Source organism: Canis lupus, chromosome 5 (genome assembly GCF_003254725.2).
Source record: "Canis lupus dingo isolate Sandy chromosome 5, ASM325472v2, whole genome shotgun sequence".
In the NCBI taxonomy this organism is placed as follows: domain Eukaryota; kingdom Metazoa; phylum Chordata; class Mammalia; order Carnivora; family Canidae; genus Canis; species Canis lupus.
The window spans coordinates 49,987,271-50,008,993 of NC_064247.1; the positions used below are offsets into that span (position 1 = coordinate 49,987,271).

Consider the following 21,723-nt stretch of genomic DNA (forward strand, 5'->3'; position numbering starts at 1 on the left):
TACTTCCCCTTTGTGAGCTCCATCAAGGCAGTACCAGGACTGTTTTTCTCTACCAGTGTGTCCCTATCACCGAACACAGGGCCAACCATGTTAACAGAGCCTCAACATTCTCGTTGCCTGAGTGTATACGAGTATGTGCTAAAATAAAGAGACCAAATTAAACCCTTCCATTTTTTCTTTCCCGCCCAGGGAAGCATGTAAAGAAAACCTCTGGCACCGCAGTGCCGGCTGAAGTTCCTGAGATGTCTCCAGGCAAAACAGAACATATGGTATGCACCTGGCTATATGGGGCTGGAGGAAGGGCTTCACCCATCCTTCGCCTTCTATTCTCTCATGCTGGGTGAGGGCCTCCCTTCCGGGTTTTTGATTTCCACCCAACACCTTGATGTCAGGCTAGTCTGACTTTGAGACTCTGCTCCAACAGAGAAGGGAGGCAGAACTCTTGGGAGTGCGTAGGTTGGTTCCTGTCCCCGCTGATACAGAAGCAGAAATCTCTCAACACGCAGTGATGGACCTGCTGTCTGCCCCAAGACACTGGACTTGTAGCATGTATACAGGTGTCCTTCCAAAGTCTGTGACCAATCCACCAACTGCTGTCAAAATAAAAGATGGTTATAAGACCTATTTTAACATCTTAAGTCCAGCTTCCAGAAACTGAGGGTGACCTTTTCCCCAGACATCACATTTTAAAATGTAATGGGCTCTTTGATTTAAAAAAAAAAAAAAAAAATCTGGCAAGCAGTTAAAATCCGTTTTAATATTCCCAGCACTTAGCCAAAAGAAGATGCAGATAGAATTGAAAAACAGCCTGAGTTTTTCTGTTGTTGTTGTTTTTTAAATGCCCGGATTAGAACAAAATTCATCTTAAAATGACGGGAGGCCTCTTCATGCACTTCACACTTCGAAATATTTTAGAAAATAGTATCCATTTTGGCAAGCCTCTTGCCATGCAAGAAACAACAGCAAATGCTTTTCTCCTTGAGTGTTAAGTCTGTTGTGAACAAGATTATAAAAAATATACTTTGCTCTTTTATTTTGCCTCTTGTTTGAGGATTTTACTGCATCTCTACAATAATTGATTCTTCTCACATTTCTCTATAAGCAGCATTCATTGCCCCACTTTAGAGAGAGAAATTGAAGCAGAAGTTTGGTAAGACACATTTCCTCTTTTCCCAGAGAAAATCATTTATTCATTCCCATATTCATTCAGTAAACATGTCTTCAAAACCAACCTGTGCCGGTCACTAACCAGACCTTGAAGGTTTACAAATGACCACCTCATAGGCCCAGTCTCTAGACCCCTGGTAGAGAAGAGAGATGCTGTAACAGTTACAATATCCTCTAATAAGTGCTGCGATGGATAAAAGGGCTGCAAAGAATCACCCGTCACCCACCCTGGGGCTTTGGGGAAGGCTGCCCACAAGAAGTGAAATATGAATTGGGTCTTGAAGGATGAGTAGAAGCCCAACCAATCAAGGCATGAGTGATAAGAAGAGCTCTCACAACAGAGGGAATAGCATGTATAAAGCATAAAGGCATTATACAGCTTCATTTTATGAGGCTGGAAAAAATGAGAGAAAAAGGGTGCATACATAGAATTTGAAAGAAGAAAAAGAACAAAAACTTGAATGATCTTATGTGCCAGGTAAGGAATTTGGACTTTACCCTGTTACATCTACAGCGGGACTAAAACAATATAGGGTGTGTCACCTACTTACTTAGTTGAGCCTAATTCAGGTCTATACAAATCCTCCCTTTCCCTGCCTTTAGTGATCAAAGAGAATGTTAAACTATCTGAAGGAATACAAAGTTATTTAAAATCAGCTTCTCAGATCCAAGGACCTCTTTTAAATTCTCTAAAGTCATCCACCAAACTCTATGCAAGTGTGCATTTAGCTGGGTAGATTATCTAAAGTATTCATCAGATTTCTAAAGGGGTCCAAATCTCTAAAAAGTATAATAATCCTATTTATTTACTTTATGAAAACTTTATCTGTTTCTCAAGATTGATTTTATCAATGTGGAATTCTTTTATATTAATCTCTTGCAATTTACCGGTTGCTGGTCACCCATATGGTTGCAATTTCATATCGCATTCTATTCTTTGAAACAAAACAGTTCTTTACAATTCCCAGAAGCAGCTCAATCCGTGTTTGTTAACAAACTCAAAACTTGGTGTCTTATTGCAATTTCCATTCTTTAGAGCTATGGGATTTTTCACAACTCATGTGAGAAGTTTGAGACAAAGGTACAAAACTGGAGAAATTCAGGTATTTGAAAATTGGAGGAACCACAGAGATACAGAAGTTAGAGGCATAATTCTAAGGCAAATTAGTTAAGATTATTTGCATTGTGGTGAACAGAGCCAACTCTACCAATTTAATATAATGGAAGGATAGACAAGCATATTACACTAAGGTCAGAACCATAACAACACACTAAAGTCAGGGACTTGAACAACATCATGACTTCCTGTGTCTTTTCTCTCTGCTGTCAGCTTCACATCCTCTATCTATGTATCTTCCTGTGTATGTGTCTATCTTTCTTGGAAGACCATCTTTTTCTCATTTTCAATACACAGAGTGGAAAACCTGCTAGAATTCCTACATCTCACACAGAATGGCCTCTATTTTTCTTTCTTTGTCTGTCTCTATTTCTCACAAATAGTTCCAAAACCACTGGACAGTGTGTTTATTGGCCCATTTTGCATTAGGTGGCCAGTCCTGCATCATGTCCTTAGATACATGGTGGTTTTCTCCACAGTCATGTAGATAGGGAGGATGGGCAATGTCTGGAAAAGTGGGGCTGGGCAGATCAAACAGCTGATGTCCACTCTCTCTCTTAATGGTAGGTGATAGAATGTCTTACATGGCACAGTAAGGACTCATTTGTCCACTTGTTCTAAAACCACCTCTATTCTGTACTGGACATGGAGTTAGAATACCAAAAGGGACTAGACATAAGCTCTACACTCACCTTCTAGTTTTGTGTCTACCATTGACTGTATGAGCTTAGTAAGTCACTTCCACTCCCTGGGTCGCAGCTTCCTCTGTTAAATGTGTAGAATGGACAGACCACAGAGGTGCTTTATGGTTTAGTAGAATGGGCCCAGGAGCCTAAGATAATATCAGTATTGTTTCAATCACTTTCTGTCAAGAATCTCACACTCATGATGCAGAGGTTTCCCACAAAGAAATTATAAGCATTGCCTGAAGCCTATCTCTTGTGTATCCCACTAGTATAAAACAGAGTAGAATATCATAAAAATTCTCAGTTACAAAAACCTTTGTTTTGTGTAAGTCAGAAATGTAAACTGAATAAAGGCATGATTCCACCCTTCTCTTAACAACAACAACCAAAAAAAAAACCAACTCAACATAGTTTATATCCAGCAAGAATTGGCAGATATGGTCCTATGGCACAGAGGATTTGAAACACATCCTCTAGCTTTACAAAGCCAGACCTTGCAATAAACCTTGCTAGCTGTGTGGCCTCATCTTTGGCCAAGAGACTGGAAGAGTTCTTTGTGGTGAATGTATTGCCAGTGCAATGCTTGTGTTGTTTTGGTAGAAAACTCCAGAAGAGAAGCTGCCATCAGAACACCGTCCTGCTGAGATTTCAGCCCCAGATGATCCCCTACAAGCCCTGAAGGTCAGGCCAGTCTCACAGCCTTTTGTGAGTCCAATGATGATGAAGAAAGAGTCTGAAGAACAGGAGATGTGGATCAACAGGTTCAGGAAGCTGGAGAATGCCCTCTACCTGTGTGATCTGAGTAATACAGGTGAAGTGAGCCGCTGAGAGCTGATATGCTTTCTATTTTTGTTCGAGTCTGGAAGTAGACACCTCTTCTTTCACTTCTTATCAAAGACAATTTGTATATAATCCATGTGCACTGATACTGGGAACGCAACTGGAAAATACAAAGATAAATCAGACTGAGACATGAATCCCCCACCAGATTACTCACAGTCCTTCATGTCTGATCCTCCTCCATTCAACTCCTGGAGTCTAACACACAGTCCAATCTTGCAACTCCCAGCTGAAATCTTCAGTGCACCCCCTGACAGGCTGAATTCCAAACTCCTTAGCAAGGCAAAAGCTGGTTCTGTCCACCTTACAAGTCCTTTCTCCTTCAACTGTATTCTCTCAGTGTATCCTATCCTGTCATAATGAATAACTTGCCCTCCTCAAACATGCCATGCTTTCTCCAGTGGCTGCTCCTTTACTCAACCTATGCCCTCCATCTAAGCTGTCTGCCTCTCCTCTTCCTACCCCACCCACCCCCCTGGGCCAACTCTCCATCTAGTCCACCTGGCTATCTCATGCCTAAACATATTTTGTGTTAGAACTCAGGCTCTACTCCCCTGAGACACCCAAGATTTCCCCAGACAGATCTAGGCTAACTTTTATCTGGCCTCTTGGAGTTCTTTAACAACCATTATCATAGTTGATATAAATATTTTTTATTTGGGGACTTAAACAATCTCACCAGTAGACTCTATTCTGTTTTTTGCCCTTGCACCTTGCACAATTCTGTTCAAATTTTTTTTGAAGGAACAAAGAAAGGAATGAATGTAAATACATAAATAAATCCAAGATGGAAGGTAATAAGTACCATTACAGTGTGCTATGTGGGCATTCAGAGAAAGGAGTATTCCTTCCTAGTGAGATCAGGAACGGTGATATCAGTGTGAAATTAACCATTAAGGATAAAGTGTGCTTTACATGCAAAGGAATAAAATAGACCTTTCTGGCAAAGGTACACATTAGCCAAGTAAAGTGTTATGTGTGAAGTTCAGGGCAAGAAGTTTGGACTGGAAAGAATATAAGGGTTATTAAGAAGAATGTGAAATGATAAAGGTAGAAATATAAGATTCCAGATCTTAGATGCCAGACCGAGGAATTTGGATTTAGTTCAAAAAGAGTGAGTAGCACTGAGAGTTTCTAGGCAGGGTGGCGGTATGATGAAGTTGTATTTCAGAAAGATCATAGATGGCTGTCTACAGATTGAAGGAGAAACTGAAAGTAAGGAAAGGAGAAAGGACTTGCAATGTCCAAGTGAAAACAAAGTCCAGGACAAGGTCAGAAACCTGGGGAAGAGGGAGCAGATACAAATGCACATGGACTGAAATGGTGGTATTTAATGACATTCTGTAGTTATAGTGAGTTAGTGTATTATACGTGAAGCCTAAAAGCATGGAACCCATGGAAATGGAAAGTAGAATGGTAATTGCTGGGAAAAAATGGGAGACATTGGTCAAAGAGCAAAATTTTCAGTTAGAAGATGCATGAGTTCCAAGAATTTAACGTACAGCATGATGACTTCAGTTAACAATACTGTATTGTATACTTGAAAGTTGCTAGGACAGTAGAGTTTTAAATGCTCTCACCACCAAAACTATAACCACAACAAAATGGTAACTATGTGTGATAAAGAATATGTTAACTAACCTTATTGTGTTAAACATTTCCCAATATATACATGTATCAAATCATCACAGTATACACCTTAAACTTATATAATGGTATATGTCAATTATATCTCAACAACAACAAAAAAAATAGTGGATATATAGCACACTCTAGAAGTAATCATGTAACAGTAGCAATGCCTGTGTTTTCATTCTCTGTGTGTTTTTGTTTTTTTGTTTTAAATTTCCAAAGCACTTAAGTGTAGACAATATAAAGAACTCACAATACCCAAGGAATACCCTTGGGTACTACTACACAATACCCAAGGAATTCCAATAATCATACCAAAGAGAGGGGGAGGTGAAAATTTTAAATGAAAAATTCATATAGCTGAATTAGAAAATAACTTATTAAACATGTGTTATAAACCCAGCACTGTGTCAGAGGCTGGACCAGAGGGAAACCCAGAAAGAATGAGACATGATCTTTGGACTAAAGGACCTTTAGGTAAGACACCAAGACAGATAGTAATGCCAAAAACCAAACATTTTCAAGGACAACATAAAGTATAATAATTGAATACATAAAGAAGAGTTAAAGAGTCCAAAAGAAAGAGAAGAAAAATGAACAGCAGCTTATCTAATGTGACCTAAGTGTTCAGAGAGGGCTCCATGGAAGAGAGAGTTTAAGTGAGGCTTCGGGAGAGGTTGGGGTTTACTTTGGATAGTTGGGGAGTGCGTTCTGAGTTGAAACCATCTTCTGCAAAGCTTAGAAGGTTCATGTTGGATTAGATAGTGAAGGTGAGATCCTACTGCAAATCCTGAGTGCTAGGATGAGGCTTAATCCTCTACCCAGTGTTCACCGAAGGTTTGATCAGAGGAGAACACAATAAAAGTGGAGACAGATAATTTAGGGAAGATACTGGAGAAAAAGTGATCAAAAAGTTACTGAAATAGTAATAATGAGGACAGGGTAAATGGGTGTTGGGCATTAAGGAGGGCATGTGATGTGATGGGCATTGGGTGTTATATGCAACTGATGAATCACTGAACTCTACATCTGACATTAATGATGTTGTATATGTATAAGTCTAGGTATTCTTACCTAAGAGTGGTGATGGGGTTACAAACAAAAACAAAAAACATCAGGTGAAGAAGGAAGACATTTCTAAAGAAACAAATGCTGAGTTGCAGTGATGGATGATGGATCATAAACTTAGTTGCTAAGAGACTCCCCAAAGACCAGGACCTTTCTCATACTTTTGAACTGTTCTGAGGAAAAACAGAGTTTTGTTGACTTTGGAGACAGATTCCGGCAGATTTGAAATGCCTCTCTCATGGCCTCTTCTCTATTTATGCCTGTTTTCTCTGTTTCTATGAAATTCATTAGTTCCTCATCAGCCAGGGAATGTGTCAGCCTGATCTGGGAACATCTATAACTATCTTTAATGAGGGAAGAGGATTAACTGAGGTCATTTAGTTGGTTTATTACCCACAGTATTTAGCTGACCACCACAGCCTCATTTGAGACACTGAGCAGATGATACCTACTTTGCCTATTGATGAATCAGTGTTCTTTATTATGTGCAAGGAAATATGTAGGCCAGGGTGTTCTTCATTCAGGGTGAAGACAGACCATCCATCATCAAATTAGTGTTTCTGGGAACCTACTCTGTGCTTATGTTCTAACAGGGGTTGTCAAGAAAATATCCTTGAGGAGAAAGAATAAGAAATGACTGTGAATAACTGGTTGTGTTTTCTAAAGAAAGAAGGGCGGTTGGGATAAATGTTTGGGTGAATGGTAGATTTGGAATCTTCCCAATGAACTGAAGGCTAGATAGAAAATGTTTTCCAGTTCAAGGAGGCAGAATGCAATGACAGCCCTCAAGGACATTCTTTGCATGGGTCTGGACTTTGCACACAGTGAATCACTAACTCCTCACATCAACCACATGCTGAAGGGATTAGTGTCCTTATTTACGGAGGAAAAAGCCAAGCTCAAAGTGGTAAAAGACGGGCCAGTGGGAAGTAGAGCCATAATTCAAACCGAGTTGTACTGGACTTCCCACTACACTAAACTCCCATGACATACTAGAAAGAACATGAGGTTTTGCTTCTTGTTTTGTCAGTTGTTTATTTGTTTGGTTTTACCAGAAGACTTAGATTCGAGTCCAGACTTTACTAATTGCTAAGCCCTGAAAGTCAGTTGTTTATATTCTCTGAGCCTATTTCCTCATCATAAACTAAGACTGATAATAATAAAACATACCTCCCTGCTTTGAGAAAGGATCACATGAGATTTGAGAGTTCTTTGCAAACTGTAGAGTGAAGTGGATGTTAAAGAGGCTCTTCTTATTCCTTTCATTTTGGTTGTGATGGGACAAGAATAGCCTCCCAACACTAAGATGGATTGTAAAGGTTATTTTATGCAGCTGTCCTGGGCAGCCCCTAATGACAGTAAATTAGATAGATACAAATTTCAGTCAATGGACTTTTGTTTGACACAAGGAATCCTCTAACAGTGGCATAGCTTAGAAGATAGTAGAAAATGTCCCTTATGCCCACCAGTGGTGATTCCTGCATATATTTTCTACTACTACTTTTAATTTTTAATTAAAATACAAACTAAATTTTATATATTAAAAAAATATTCTTATTAAGACATATTCTTATTTATTTGGAATAATACTGGTGCTATACCTATTCTCATCCTATAATACTTGCTTTAATGAGTGCTTAATAGTTCTGGGCACTGTGCTAAGCTTTCATTATTTTAATGATTTTGATACAGTTTAATTATCCCTATTTTAAAGTTGAGGAAACTGAGTCTCATAAAGTTAAAGTACTTACCCCAGTCAGACACTTAATCCAAAGCCTATGACTTCTATTTCCAGAGGCAGACTATGAGGCAATGTCTTGAGAGATCCAACCTAGACCAGATCAAGAGAATCCACCCGATGTAGAGAACTGCAAAGATGCAATTGGCCAACCCAAAGAAAGATATTTCTGCAGAAGAAAGGATCAACACTCTAATAGAAGAGAGAGACAATAAACAAGCCTACATAGAACAGAAAAGAAACAAATGGGGATGGAATGGGGTGGGATGGGATAGAACTAAATAGAACTTAATATAATAAATCACATCAGGACCCAAAATGTTTGTAGCCCACTGTTAAGAACACCCATCACAGAGAGGTCCAGAGGGGAGCATCATACTCAACAGTACTTGCTCATTGAAATATAAATACTTGGCAGCTTAAACAGAGATAACAAGTGTCTAGTAGACCCAACCTCAAATGGACTGGTTGTGGTGTTTACAAAATGACTAGAGGACTGCATCTGACCTCTTTGAAAAAGAATTTCACAATCATTATCATAGCCTCCATGAGTACAGGAAAGTAGAAGAACAACATGCAAGGGATGTATCTTTAATCCCTACAAAAGATATTGAAAAGCTTTTCTGGACACCTGGGGTTGTAGATCTCCACAATTCAAGGAACATCTTTAGGAAACAATCTGAGCCTTCCTTGCAACAATCTCTTCCCCCTTACTCTATGATGTAGTGTCATGGTTAAATGCATGGATTCAAGCAATCTTGGGCAAGTGGCTTACCATTTCTGTGCCTCAGTTTATCCCTCTGTAAAATGGGTGGTTGTGAGCATTCAGTGAATTACTATTGGTAAAATGTTCGTGGGAATGCCTGAAACGTAGTAAATGTTACTTACATAAGTCTCAGTTACTATTGCTGTACTCTAGCTAATTTTCTGCATATCTTACTGTCCCAACTGGTTGGGGATCTTCCTGAGGTAAAATGTTCCTTCCCTAAATCCTCTATATTCCTAAGTATATAGTATCTGACATATACCAGCTCACAATTAGGGGCTTATGAATGAGTTGTTCCTCTTTGCTGATGTCATGCTCTACACTTAAGCAAGCAGGAGGGAGTCACAGTAAATACATTTTCAGAGATGCATAAAAATGAGCTGTTTGAATCCTGCATGTTTGGAACATGTTTGGCTACTTCAGTAAGATAAAAATAAACCAGAAAAGTAAGAAATTGAGTTTAGCAGACACCCTACCTGTTTTAAAAATTGGCCGGTAAAGTTTTATGGCCACAAAGAACAAGCTTAAATTGCTTTAAGAAGCTGAAAGTGTCAAAAAATTAGCATTTTGTTTTTTACTCAGAAGTCATTCAAGCTAATATAGATTTCTTTTCTCTTTTTTGCTTTCTCCATCCTGTTTTCAAAACTTCCCACCCACCTGACCAAATTGCAGGGGTCCTGGAGAAAGAACGGGCCAGACGTCTCATTCACAACTACAATCTCATTTACAACCTGTCCCTGAGCCCTCAGAAAATCGACCAAGCCTTGCGGAGATTCCGTGTGGGAGAAAATATGCTCTTGGAACCAGCACTTCAGTACTTAAAGGAGCTATGATAACAAGCCCATATTGTGAGAACAGATGTTTCCTTTATCTTCCTTTTTACCCAGACATGTGTTCCTCCCTGTCCTGAGTGTAGTGGTAGAGGCACTGTCAGAGTTGAGGCCGATACAGCACTGGAGATGCTTTGGACTTGGACTTCTTTTCTGGCTATGATGCTCCCCCATAAGCAGCTCAGACTGACCCTGGAAAACCAGGTTTCCCCTCCTGAGGTGGCAAGAACTCAATTTCTTAAAGTCCTCTTCTATTCTCATAAAGCTCCTTATTGTCATTACATGATTTTCCCCCTATATTGCTGATAAAACTTTATTTTTTGCAAACCCTGGAATTCCAAATAGTAAAAAAAAAAAAAAAAAAAAAAAGGCTAGATATTCTTATCAACTCCCAAAAATGCCTGTCACATAGGAGACCTAGATACATCATTTTTATTTCTTTTTATTTTTTTTCAATTTTTATTTATTTATGATAGTCATCAGAGAGAGAGAGAGAGAGGCAGAGACACAGGCCAAAGGAGAAGCAGGCTCCATGCACCGGGAGCCCGATGTGGGATTCGATCCCGGGTCTCCAGGATCGCGCCCTGGGCCAAAGGCAGGCGCCAAACCGCTGCGCCACCCAGGGATCCCTAGATACATCATTTTTAGATAAGTAAACTAGCCTTTCCTCTAGTCACTATTCTAGGTAGGATTTTCGCATTATAAAAGATAAAATTATTGGCAATATATTAATACTAAGGTAAGGGTAAGAGCAGAATTCCAAGCAAGTTTTCTGAACAAGTGAGATATTTTCTCTAGTACAAAGCAAGATGATGTTACACTATCCCCAGGGATTATCTTCTTCCCAAAGTATCAGAAGTTTTTAAATAAGTGACACCTGGGACAAAGGATTCTGGAAATAGGCAACATCTTCTTTGCTCTCTCTGGCAGAAAAATCAAGCAAAACTTTCCACAAGTTCCCACAGTTCTCCTATCCAACTTTGCACCTCCCACAGAACACGCACATCACACCACACAGGTAGCATGAGCTCACTGAAGGAATACTGACCCAGGACTTCAGAGACAAATGTGTTCCCAGAACCATCATTAATGTTGAGTGACCTGGATTCTGGTTTTCAGACAGAACAAAGGAGTTAGGTCAAGGGGAAAAGTAAAAAGATCTCTGAGCATCTCTTTTTATCTATTTTATGTAGAGGGGTGTCTCATAAAATCTCATAAACAAAGCCCTAAGAACAAAATAATTTTGATTCACTAACATCAATGATCTCTAAAGGCTTCAAGTGTGACCTGCTTTAGTTTTCACAATCCTGGAGTAACCCAGAAAAAAATGCCTCTTGAGGCCCACTGACCATCTCTCTAACATTCTAGAACCCTTGGCCCTGCTAGCTGCTTTTGAGGTCAGAGAAGTAAGCAAATAAACATGGCTTTCTCAAGCTACCAAAATGTCAAATGAGGGAAATTAGAATATTAGATCAGACAAATCAGTATACGTTGGGCAACTAACTTGTGCTGGGAACTGGACATATTTTGCTTCATCCAATTCTGATGACTCACTGTGGTGGGTTTTACCATATTGAGTAAATACTGTACTCAACAGTACTCAATACTGTTGAGGAAAGAGACTCAAAGAAGTAAAGGGTAGAAAAGCAAAGGGCTGTGCCTGTTGATAACTGGCCAGAGGGTTAGAGCCTTCTGAAGAACACTGGTCACATACCTAAGAATACCCTGTCCACCCTACATCTCTGTGGGGAAGTGGACTGGAAAGAGGATTGGATGATGAGAGGTTCTAAACATGAAGCCAGGGTTATCAGACTCATTTGTGTGGTCCTGGAGGGTGTAACCCTACCTTACCCAATTCTTTGTGTGCAATATCTAGATTAGCTCCTGATGGATAGCCTCAGCACCTACCAACTCACACAGCTGGAGGTGACTCCACTGACCCAGAATGCAGCATGAAAGGTGTCCCAGAGCTATGTGACCACAAGTCATACACACCCTGTACTTAGGGCTGGCTGGCTAAATGCTTCTGGAAGTGGGGTAGCCATGGCCATATGTGGATCCACAGTCATCCCACCACCACTACCCGTTCTTAAACAGAAAGCAGAAAAAGAAAAGGCTTTAAAACCCACCCAAATCCAGCTCTGGCACTTAGTAGGTAATAGCCTTGGCAATTGTTCAATCTCTCTGAGCTCCAGTAACATAAACACTGTTTCACAGGAGTGTTATAAACACCAAGAGTCATGCCATTTGGACGGTTCTTACACATGGTAGAGATGGACCTTTCTTATGCCCCCTTCTCTTAGCTGCTGAGCATCAGGATGCTTGAACAATGGTCTGCATGAAATGACACAGGGACATAAGGCTACCCTTATAGCAAAAACAAATTTTGAGATATATCTGTCTTCTAGGACCAAAGAACAATTGTTCTTGAATCATCTCCTGTCTGGAATTGTCCACTACTTTACCCCCAAGGGGTTTGTGTATGTATGTGTGTGTGTGTGCATTTGCAAGACTTCCACCTTGCAAAAGTAAATACTCGTTCAATTTTCTCTGAGTAAACATTAAAAGAAACAAAATTCAACTTAAGTCATATCATAGAGAAAAGCGAAGATATCAAGGTGACAGTGTGACAGCAGATGTTAAATGAGGCCTTGAGGCAAACAAACCATTGGACATAAACAGGAAAATGCTATGAGGTCATTATGCTCTAGAATACTGGTTTGACCTCTATCCTAGGACTTCTCCATGATTTGTTTTTATGGAAAATCTATTACCTTTCTCTCTTTCTCTCTTCCCCCCCTCAGATATTAGTGTTATTTTGTATACTCTCAGTGACTGTCACTGTGAGCTTCTAACACTTGGGTAGAGAAGTCTGGTGTCTGCGGTCTTGACCAGTTTTCTCTAGCAGAACCTTTCTATACTGGTGTCTGTGTGCGGTGGACTGTTCAAACTCCAGAATGCCCTGGAGTGACTCAGGGTCAACTGTGTCTGCCCCAACTGTCTGAAAGCCTCAGCCTCTAAAGATGGATCACTGAAGACATGACAGAGGCTGAATCTCACCAGCTGGGCAGCGTCCTTCCCAGATGTATGACCCTGGGCAGTTCACTCCCTATCTCCCGGAGTCATTCATATTGAAGGAGATAATGGTACAAATTGCCCAGCACTATACCTGTCACATAGACATGCTCCAGAGGGGACACTGGCCTCCTATTTTACTCTTATACAGTATCTCCATTTACTCCATTCAGTAACCCAAATCATCAAATCCCTTTTCCAAGTACAGACCCCTTCCAAGCCAACAGGTGGCTCAAGGATCATGTAGTCCTCGAGGGCAGGGACCATGCCCTCCACATTCTCATTCTTCATTCTCTCACCTGCTCTGACTCCTCCCAGTAACCCGATTAGGCTAGTTTCACTACGAAGCCCATTGTACAGATGAGAAACTGAGGCCCAGGGTGGTAAAAGTACTCGCCTAAGGGCTAACAGCTAGGGAATGACTGAGTCAGGATTAGAACCCAGTGCACAACTTTAAGTCCAACAGTGGCTTGCAGGTCAGAGCAAATAACCTGCAAAATTCTCTGTAGCATGAGTGGTCTGTTACCCCAGCAAGTCTGGAGGTCATTCCCAAAAAGGCCTGAGGTCTTACCCAGCTTTGTCCCCAGCTCACAGCCCAAATTCACTCCCAAGTGAGCACCTGGAAAATATCTGTAGAATGGAGCCCCTACATGAAACTTGTGAAGGCCGGTGGCCTTCTGCCCTCTTGCAGCTCTCAGGGCTACATCCCTGCCTTGCGGGGACAGAAATGAAAGGTGTTTTCAGGACTCTTGGCATTGTGTGTTTGCACAAGCAGAGAAACAACTGTATAGATCAGGCAATCCAAAGAGTTTGCTAAGTGCTCCCTGACTCTTCAGAGGAATTTCCCAAGATCATTAAGAGAAACAATACAGGGTTTGATATTCTAATTGGGATCAGCAACTGGACAGCTTTGGAGCTGGCCAGAGAACTGTGGAGTTCTGCAAACAAATGCTGGCCTTTCTTCTCTTTCTCTCCTTGCCCCTCCTCATTAGAGCCTTTCAGCTACAGTTCCAAGGCTCCTTAGCAACAAAGGCGGGGTTTCCCAGGGCTGGGGTGCCTCAGGAATGCCAGCCATTCCTCTCATTAGCATTCAGGGCTCTTCATCTGCCTGCACAGTTAGCTTCAGGACCACGCAAAAGGCAGTGGCTTGGGGGAGGCCCAGCATTTAACATGGCTTCTTGGGAAATGGGAAGCCTCCAAAAAAAAGTTTCCAAACAAAAGGCATCAATAATATTTGTGGAGCCATCAGACTGCCTGGAGCACAATATGGCTCTGGCTCAGCCACATGCTCTCTCCCCAGGTTCTGTGTGAAGGCCTGATAGGGACTTCCCAGACACATCATGGGCTTGGATGCCAACACACTGGAAGGTGTCCCTCCTTCTCCCCTCTCTGCTGTCCAGTCTCAGACTCAGTTTATCCAGACTGGACAATGGGTAGAACTCTAACTGGCAGTGGGAGTGCCCAGAGGAGGGGAGTTGACAGAGGGTAAATGGTCAGATGATAGGACAATCACAAACAGATGGTGCCACTAGGAATGGATTCCAGACAAATTCACAAGCAGATTGAGCTCTGACAAAGACTTAGCTGGTGGAGAGCAGTCAGTGACTTGCACCAAGCCTTTGCTCAAAACACATATCCTGCTCTCCCATACAGACTTCAACAATTCCATTAGGGGGCCCTTACCAGGGTTCTGTTTCACTGGAATTCCAAAATACTGATCAATAGGCCAATCAATCCCTGGGAGATTCCAATCAGCAAAACCATTTTTCAACATACTTGTGTTGTCTCTAAGCAGTTTCCTTCGGACTCACTATGTTTGAACACCTCCAGGGATGTGGACCTCACTACTTAACATCTCTAAGACAGTTCCTTCTCCAGACAGCTCCAATTTGTTCTTCTAAAATTGGTCTCTGTTTTAACCTCCTTTCTACCCTCCCTTGAGGCCAAAGTGGATGTAAAGTTTGATCAATCATGACAACAACAACCGCCCTTCTAGAGTTAAGAACAACAGCAACAACAAAAACCAACAACAACAACAAAAAAAAAAAAAAAAAAAAAAAGGAAAGAAAACTTTGTTTTCTTCCACCACTGACTCCCACTGGGGAGATAGATAGCTTGGGAAGGGTCCTTTACTGTATAAAAGTTTCCATAATCCATATGCTGACCTACACTCTCTATTTTTACTTTCCTATGTATGTACCTCTGAATAAACAGCCCATCCCAAATAAGCCATCTCAACCTCAGAATACCCCCACCCACTGGCCTTGGTTAGCAACACTTCTGACTCCTTACTCAACCATGTATTCAGCAGGTGACAAAGAGAGCAAAGAAACAAAAAGGCAGGTAGGAAAGGCAGTCTATCTCCCATTGGGTCCATGGATGGAGTGAGGAATGGGGAAAATGATAGGTAGATGGATTTTGATTCAGCCAGAGAAAAGACATGCTAGTGATCAGAACTGATAAATAATAAAGTGGGCTGCTCCCTAAGAGCAGTAGCTTTCTGTCCTCAGAAGCCCTTGAGATGGATGGAAATCTGTCAGTGTTGGGAAAGATGGTTCCTTCCAAGTATAGGATAACATGAATGACAGAAGCCTCAGGTTATGAAGCCTCTGAAAGGTTGCCAGGTCTTGGCCACCTTTTACAATGGCAGAGAAGGAGAAAGAAGGTACCACTATCCCCAGATTGGCTTAGTCTCCTCTGGTCTTTTGTTACCATCATTACACTTGTAATTAAATCAATATTTCCCCTAGCTGACCTGCACGCAGTCCAGGAGGCCTAGTCTAATTGGACCCCTGCTATTTCTCAGGAAGACCCCAAACAAAGACCTATGCACAATGGGAGCTTCCAGAGCCTGAGTTCCAATCTACACTCTGCCTTTGGAAGACACATTTGGGGCTCATTATTTCCCCCACTTCCTGAAGGAATTGATTTCAGCTGTAATATCCTATGCAGTATCTAGGGCATATTTTCAGGAAAACCCTCTATCCTGGGGGAGGGGGAAATACAGGAGTGAGCCAGGAGTGGAGTAAAATGCAAGAACAACGGTGAGCATTTTGCAGATGAGCATCCTGAGACTGAGAAATTCTGTGGCTTTGCTAAAGGTGCAGGAGGTGCTAGAGACAGAGATGAGAACTTGCCTTCCCTCACACAGCTCTTAGGGGCCATTCCTCACCAGTCCTGCCAGTCCCCCTCCATCCTGGCTTATTTTCCAGCTGCCCGCAGTAGGTTGGCAGAGTGCAAGAACTGTGTTCCCCCACACTGCTACGCCTTGGGATTTGTGTCCTGCTGCCTCATGCCAAGGTTCCTTGAACCCAAGAGAAGGGTAAAGGAGCTCTCAGTATTGAACCCATGCTGTGGGCCAGGTACTATAATTTCTCCTAATACCCATGATGGCCTTTAGAGATGGGAATTATTTTTACTTTATGAATGAAGAGCTGAACCTCAGAGGCTCAGCAAAAGAGCAGTAGAGACATGATTTAACACAGACCTTCCCAGCTCCAAATCCTGTGATAACTCCCACCCTGGGCTGCCTAGGAGGGCAGAAATGGCCTGGGTGCTACTTCCTTCTGGGGCTTCTAATAATCCTGGGTTTTTTGTGTCTTGGGAGGGAAACGAGGAATTCAGGCCTGTACAGTTGTCTCTTTTTTATTTAACAAGTATTTGCTGAGCACCTACTATGGTCAGGTCTCAATAAACAGTTTGAATGGATTTCCCAAAATATTTCTAGACTTCCCAGAAAATTCCCTTGCCCAAATAACACTGGCTTACTTGGACTACCTTCTTTCTAACTGACCCCTGTCTAGATTGATCTGTTGGTAGTTTCTCCCCCTGGCTCTTAATGGGTCAGAAAATGTATGTCTAGATGTGCCTGGGTGGCTCAGTCGGATAAGTGTCTGCCTTCAGCTCAGGTCATGATTCCAGCATGGTGCTGGGATCAAGCCCCACATCAGGCTCCCTGCTCAGTAGGGAGCATGCTTGTCCCTCTCTGTCTGCCCTTCACCCCCTGCTCATGCTCTCTCTCAAATAAATAAATAAAATATTTTAAAAAAAAAAAAGGAAATGCATGTCTACTCCCATTTATTTCCCCCCCCCTGCCCCCCACTTAATCCTTCTCACTCTGAGAACATCACTCAGCCAACACCATGGTTTCCCTCAGCCCTCTCTGGGATCCTGATGAGGCATTAATGACTTATTCCTATATGGATAACTTTGTTATTTGTTGGTCTGAGGCCATTATGAAAACACAGATATACCACATAGATACTTTAGCAGGAAGCATCTGTCATTCTATCCATCTATCCACTTACTCATTCATCGGTTCAACAAAAACCAACACCCCACTGTGCTTAGAGCTGTGCAGGGTACTAGGCATATGGAGATGAATGAGATAGAACTCATAGTCTGTTAGCAAAAGCAGACACTAAAGCTACTGAATACAACAGAGTAGAAGTGCTATGTGAGAGAAAAGCCAGGAGTACTGAGGCACAGCGGAGGGGCACATGGCTCAGTCCAGTGATAGCAGCATGGCTGTTGTCAAGTAAGCTTTCTAGAGCATTTATGACTGAGCCAAGTCCTGGCAAAGGAGAAGCAACTGGCCAAATACGGATGGGTGGGGAGTGTTTGGGTTATAGGACTGAGCATTCCAAGTAGGCAAAAGACGGTGAACAAAACCCTGAGACATGAATCTGCCCTCTGTTCTGGGAACTGGGAACTATGGTTACATACACTGCAAGCATGATGCTCCAGGTGAGAGTGGAGGAGGCAAAGCTGAAGAAAGCAGAATCAGGTCTTGGAGGCCCTTGATGCCCAACCAAGACTCCGTACGAAGCACAGAGGGCTGTGGTATGGTCAGGTGAATATTTCAATTGCTCAGGGGCCATTTGGGGGGAAAGTTCTAAGATGCAAGAATAGAGACAGGAACACCTCTTATACACAATTGTATGACTTGGGTAAGTCACTTAATATCACTGAATTTAAGGTTCTTCATCTATAAAACAGTAGACTTTAGACTTAAAGTACTTATTTTGCAGGATCATTATAGAGGCTAGATATAATGCATGGAAAACATACAGTGTCTAACACCAAACAGGTCTCATAAAATGATAGCTATGTATTTTATAATATTCACATTCTATAATAACCTGATCACAGAGACAAAGGACCTTGCAATAAGAACAGCCTTTCTTAGGAAGGGCATGAAGGATAATGCCATCAGCAGAACAGCTTCAAGGGAGTCATTGACACTGACGCACACACAAGTAAATAATTTATGTGTTTGAACCATTTTTTGAAGGCCCCATTATTATTCCTACTCCCTGCCTCACAGTGACGCTGGTAGTCACAGTGCATTAGTTAATTTCATGGCCCTGTTGTGAATCTTACAATATTTCATCCTCCTAATTCAAAATATTCATTCCAAGTGGTTCCAACTTCACAAATAAATAATTCCTGTTGGAAAATGGACTTTTTCCATCTGCCCAGACCATTTTCCATCTGTTCCTACAAGCTCATGGTAGGACGGAGCTGGGTCTTGAAGCCCCGTTGATTAGTCCTGATTTAAGAAGGAATGGTTTTCTCCCAGATGGATTGTGCATTAGTGATAAAGATTAGTTTCTACTGTTATTTGTTACTGTTAGGAGACAGTTTTAGAGATATGGAAGTGGATCAAAAAATACATGCTAGATAAAAGGAAGGAGAGAAAAGTCACATTGACTTCACTCCCACCATGCACTTGATCTTGTAGGCACCACGTGTAATTTGACCATCGCAACAATTCAACAGGTAAATGTGATTATGTCCATCTGACACATGAGGGAACTAAGGGTCAAAGGGGCTTTAAAAGGTGCCTGAAACCACATAATTTGTAAATAAGGGAGTGAGGACTGAGTCTAAAACTCAGGCTCTTTCCATAATACCAGATTCAGGAGAGCATTGTGCTTTTTGAATGGAAAGTATATTGACCAAAGAACTATGCTGTTGTTTCTTTTGGTACCATGTTATATTATAATAGGAGGGTATCCAATGAAGGAAAGGTAATCCATTTTTAGGTCCTTGCAATGACATGGAGCTGGACAGAGGAAGAGAGTCATTTACGGATATGGTCAGAATACAGTCCTATCGTAGCACCTGGAACAGTGAACTATGAATTTGAAAACTTGGACTCGTATTTTGGACTCCCAGCTTACTTAATAGCAAGGAAAAACCACTTAGTTTCCTGAGCCTTAGTCTCCTCAGCTGGAAAGTGAATCTACTCTATGTTGCCTCTTCATTGACCCTCACAGGGTAGGGAAAGGCGCATCAATAAGGAGTATGTAAGATTATATAGAAGGGAGTACAATTTGCCAATGATAAAGTTCTATGCACATATTAGATGACATTTTCATTTCTGTGCTTGCTTGCCACAAAATGTTTGCCTGCAACAAGACAAGGAGCTTGTGTCAGTGTATAAATCTATGCGATCCTTCCTTCATTTAGAAAGTCTGGCTACCAAAAAATACTAGTTGAACTAAATGGTGTGCTTAGTGATGCAGATGATTTACTTCAACACAGATTGAAGCAAACAGTCTATTGGCTGACACCAGACTGTGGCCCACACATTGAGTCTTGCCATCTAGACTACCTCCAGGAAAGCAGATGGTGTAAGCACTGGAGTAGACAGTCTCAACTCACTACTAATGAGTTTTATATGACCTTGATCAAGTTATTTAATCTCTCTGTACCTCAGTTTCCTCTTCTATAGAAGAGGGTTAACAGTACCAAATGCATAGGGAGGCTGTGAAGATGAAAAGAGATCATGACTGCATGTGTGACTGTGTTGTAAAACAAGGCGTGGGTCATAGTAGCCAATGAAAAAGTGTTATTCATCATCATCATCATCAACAACAACAACCCAAAGCATCTGTCCTCCTGGTCTACCATGATGTGTACATTCCCACCATTAGGGGTTATATCTTGGTTATGGGACAACCAACTCGACTCAAGTAGGTTATAGTGCTACAGACAGAGGCCAGGGATGCTGCTACAAGACACACGACACCCCCCACAACGAGGTATAATCCAACTCAGAACATCAAAATAGTGCCAAGGTGAAGAATCTTGCATTAGAGTCATTCCTTTGGGTTGAGGTCTCCTGCCACCATATGAAGATTTAATAATACACTCAAGGCTTTACAGAAACTTGTGGTTTCATAGACTGTCAGCCCCAAAAGAGACTTTTGACCCTAGAGTCACCATTGTGTGATCCAAATACCTGTTTTACTGAAAGTAAACCTTGGAGGTACAAGGACTTCCCTTATCCCTCTCTCACATAGTGATGGAAACGATATTTTTGTTTCTTCTTTCAGTCTTGTCTCCTGCAAACACACTGCTCCAGACTGATTAGAGAAACCCAAGGTCAAAGTCACCAGGCTACCAACTGAGAGAGCTAAAATTACACCCCATATTTCCAGATCCAGTGGCTGAGAAACTCAAGTAGGGGAGAAGTCAACGTAGTCCAGGGTACCTGCAGCTCAGAGACTAGGCTTCTGCATCTCTTGACCTCTCACCCACAGAGCCCAGCACAGAGGAGGGAGGTAGTAGGAAACAGGGTAGCAGTAAGAAGCAGGGAACTTAGAATTAAGCTCGGAACAGAGTCCTGCTCTCCAAGTCTTCTGTTATTGGCCAATTATAGAGAGTCTAGAATATTAGCACTAAAAGTATCTGTTGAACACTCCAAGCCCAAAGTCCGTAAAGTTCATTCTACCCTATTCTCTCTGACTGTCTCTCTCTTGGCCTGAGATTCTCCACTAATAAAATAACGGTAATAAAATAGTAATACCTTATAGAGCTGTTCGTAAAATCAAATAAAATCAAAAGCGTAAATACGACTTGTTCTTAATGGCTAAGAGTATAGACAATTATTAGCTGTGTAACCTTGGAAAAGTCACTTAACTTCCTTCTGCCTCAGTTGCCTCATCCCCAAATGGGCTTAGTAACATTATTACTTACCTCATACTGCTGTTGTGAGAATTTAATGAGATAATATACATGAAGTACTTAGAACAGTGCCTGCCTCGTAGCCAATTTTATGCAGTGTTGGCTAATATTGTCACTAACCATCCTTTGCTCTCTGGTTCTTCCTAAGAGCCATCCAAATGCAATTTTCGTAAGTAAATTGTGGAACTCTACGACAGCCAACAAGGAGAGGTCAAGATTCTCCCAGACTCCATGATGGTCGCCTTCTTGCCAAATACGTGTTTCGGGATTAGGAAGCAAAGCTCCCTCTGCTGCTCAGAACCGACACAGCACTATCGTCCCTCCTGACAGCTTCATTAATATTCTTTCCTTTCTGCCCTGCCAATCTTACCTCTTGAAAATGCGCTTCCCTGACTGATGAAATTGCTTCTATGTACTAATATCATCAGTGAGGCATTTTCCTAAGCAGCTGACTCATGACTTTTTTTTTTTTTTTTCTCTTTCAATCAAAAGGAACCATCCTTCTAGGCTCTAGTTAGAATTTGAATAGCTGTCTGTTCTCCAGTTCCCATTAGGAAGCAACGCTCTGGAGCCTCAGTAACTGAAGAGGGCATTCTCCCCACTGGGAAAGAAGCAGTGGAATTGGAGCATTATAACAAATTGTTCCCATCCAGCCATCACTTTGTAATGTGACTATTTTCAAGGTAAACTCATTCGTCTTGTTGAACAGATGGCAAAAAAAAAAAAAAAATTAAAGTCTTTCTTTGCATTTCTGACTCTCCTCAAAAAAACAAAAACAAAACAAAAAAAAATAGAAAACCAAAAAACCCAAACCTCTCTCTCACATTCAG

General features: G+C 41.5%; 1 protein-coding gene and 1 long non-coding RNA gene across 13 annotated transcripts in view; one reads left to right on the plus strand and one right to left on the minus strand.

Annotated features, from left to right (window-relative positions):
- The window catches only part of C5H1orf87 (chromosome 5 C1orf87 homolog), a 78,577-nt gene extending 68,393 nt beyond the window's left edge, over positions 1-10,184 (plus strand). For 5 of the 11 annotated variants that reach the window (XM_049110361.1, XM_025427842.3, XM_049110362.1 and 2 more), the window contains 3 exons: positions 190-269; positions 3,571-3,781; positions 9,687-10,184. In XM_049110361.1, the coding sequence (XP_048966318.1) occupies positions 190-269; positions 3,571-3,781; positions 9,687-9,847 (452 nt within the window). In that variant the 3' untranslated portion in view covers positions 9,848-10,184. Of the gene's footprint in view, positions 1-189; positions 270-424; positions 674-3,570; positions 3,782-5,845; positions 5,920-8,305; positions 9,654-9,686 lie in introns of those variants that run through there. The other 6 variants (XM_049110365.1, XM_049110364.1, XM_049110366.1 and 3 more) reach the window with 6 other exon arrangements.
- Positions 2,351-20,521, minus strand: LOC112647124 (uncharacterized). Of its 2 annotated transcripts, XR_003128107.3 has the most exons (3): positions 20,421-20,519; positions 8,262-8,341; positions 2,351-3,910 (listed from the first exon to the last, which is right to left on the minus strand). It is a non-coding gene; the product is annotated as an uncharacterized LOC112647124 (long non-coding RNA). The 2 variants fall into 2 exon arrangements; XR_007410822.1 differs by lacking the exon at positions 8,262-8,341 and having other exon boundaries at positions 20,421-20,521.
- Between the last annotated feature and the right edge of the window lie 1,202 nt (positions 20,522-21,723).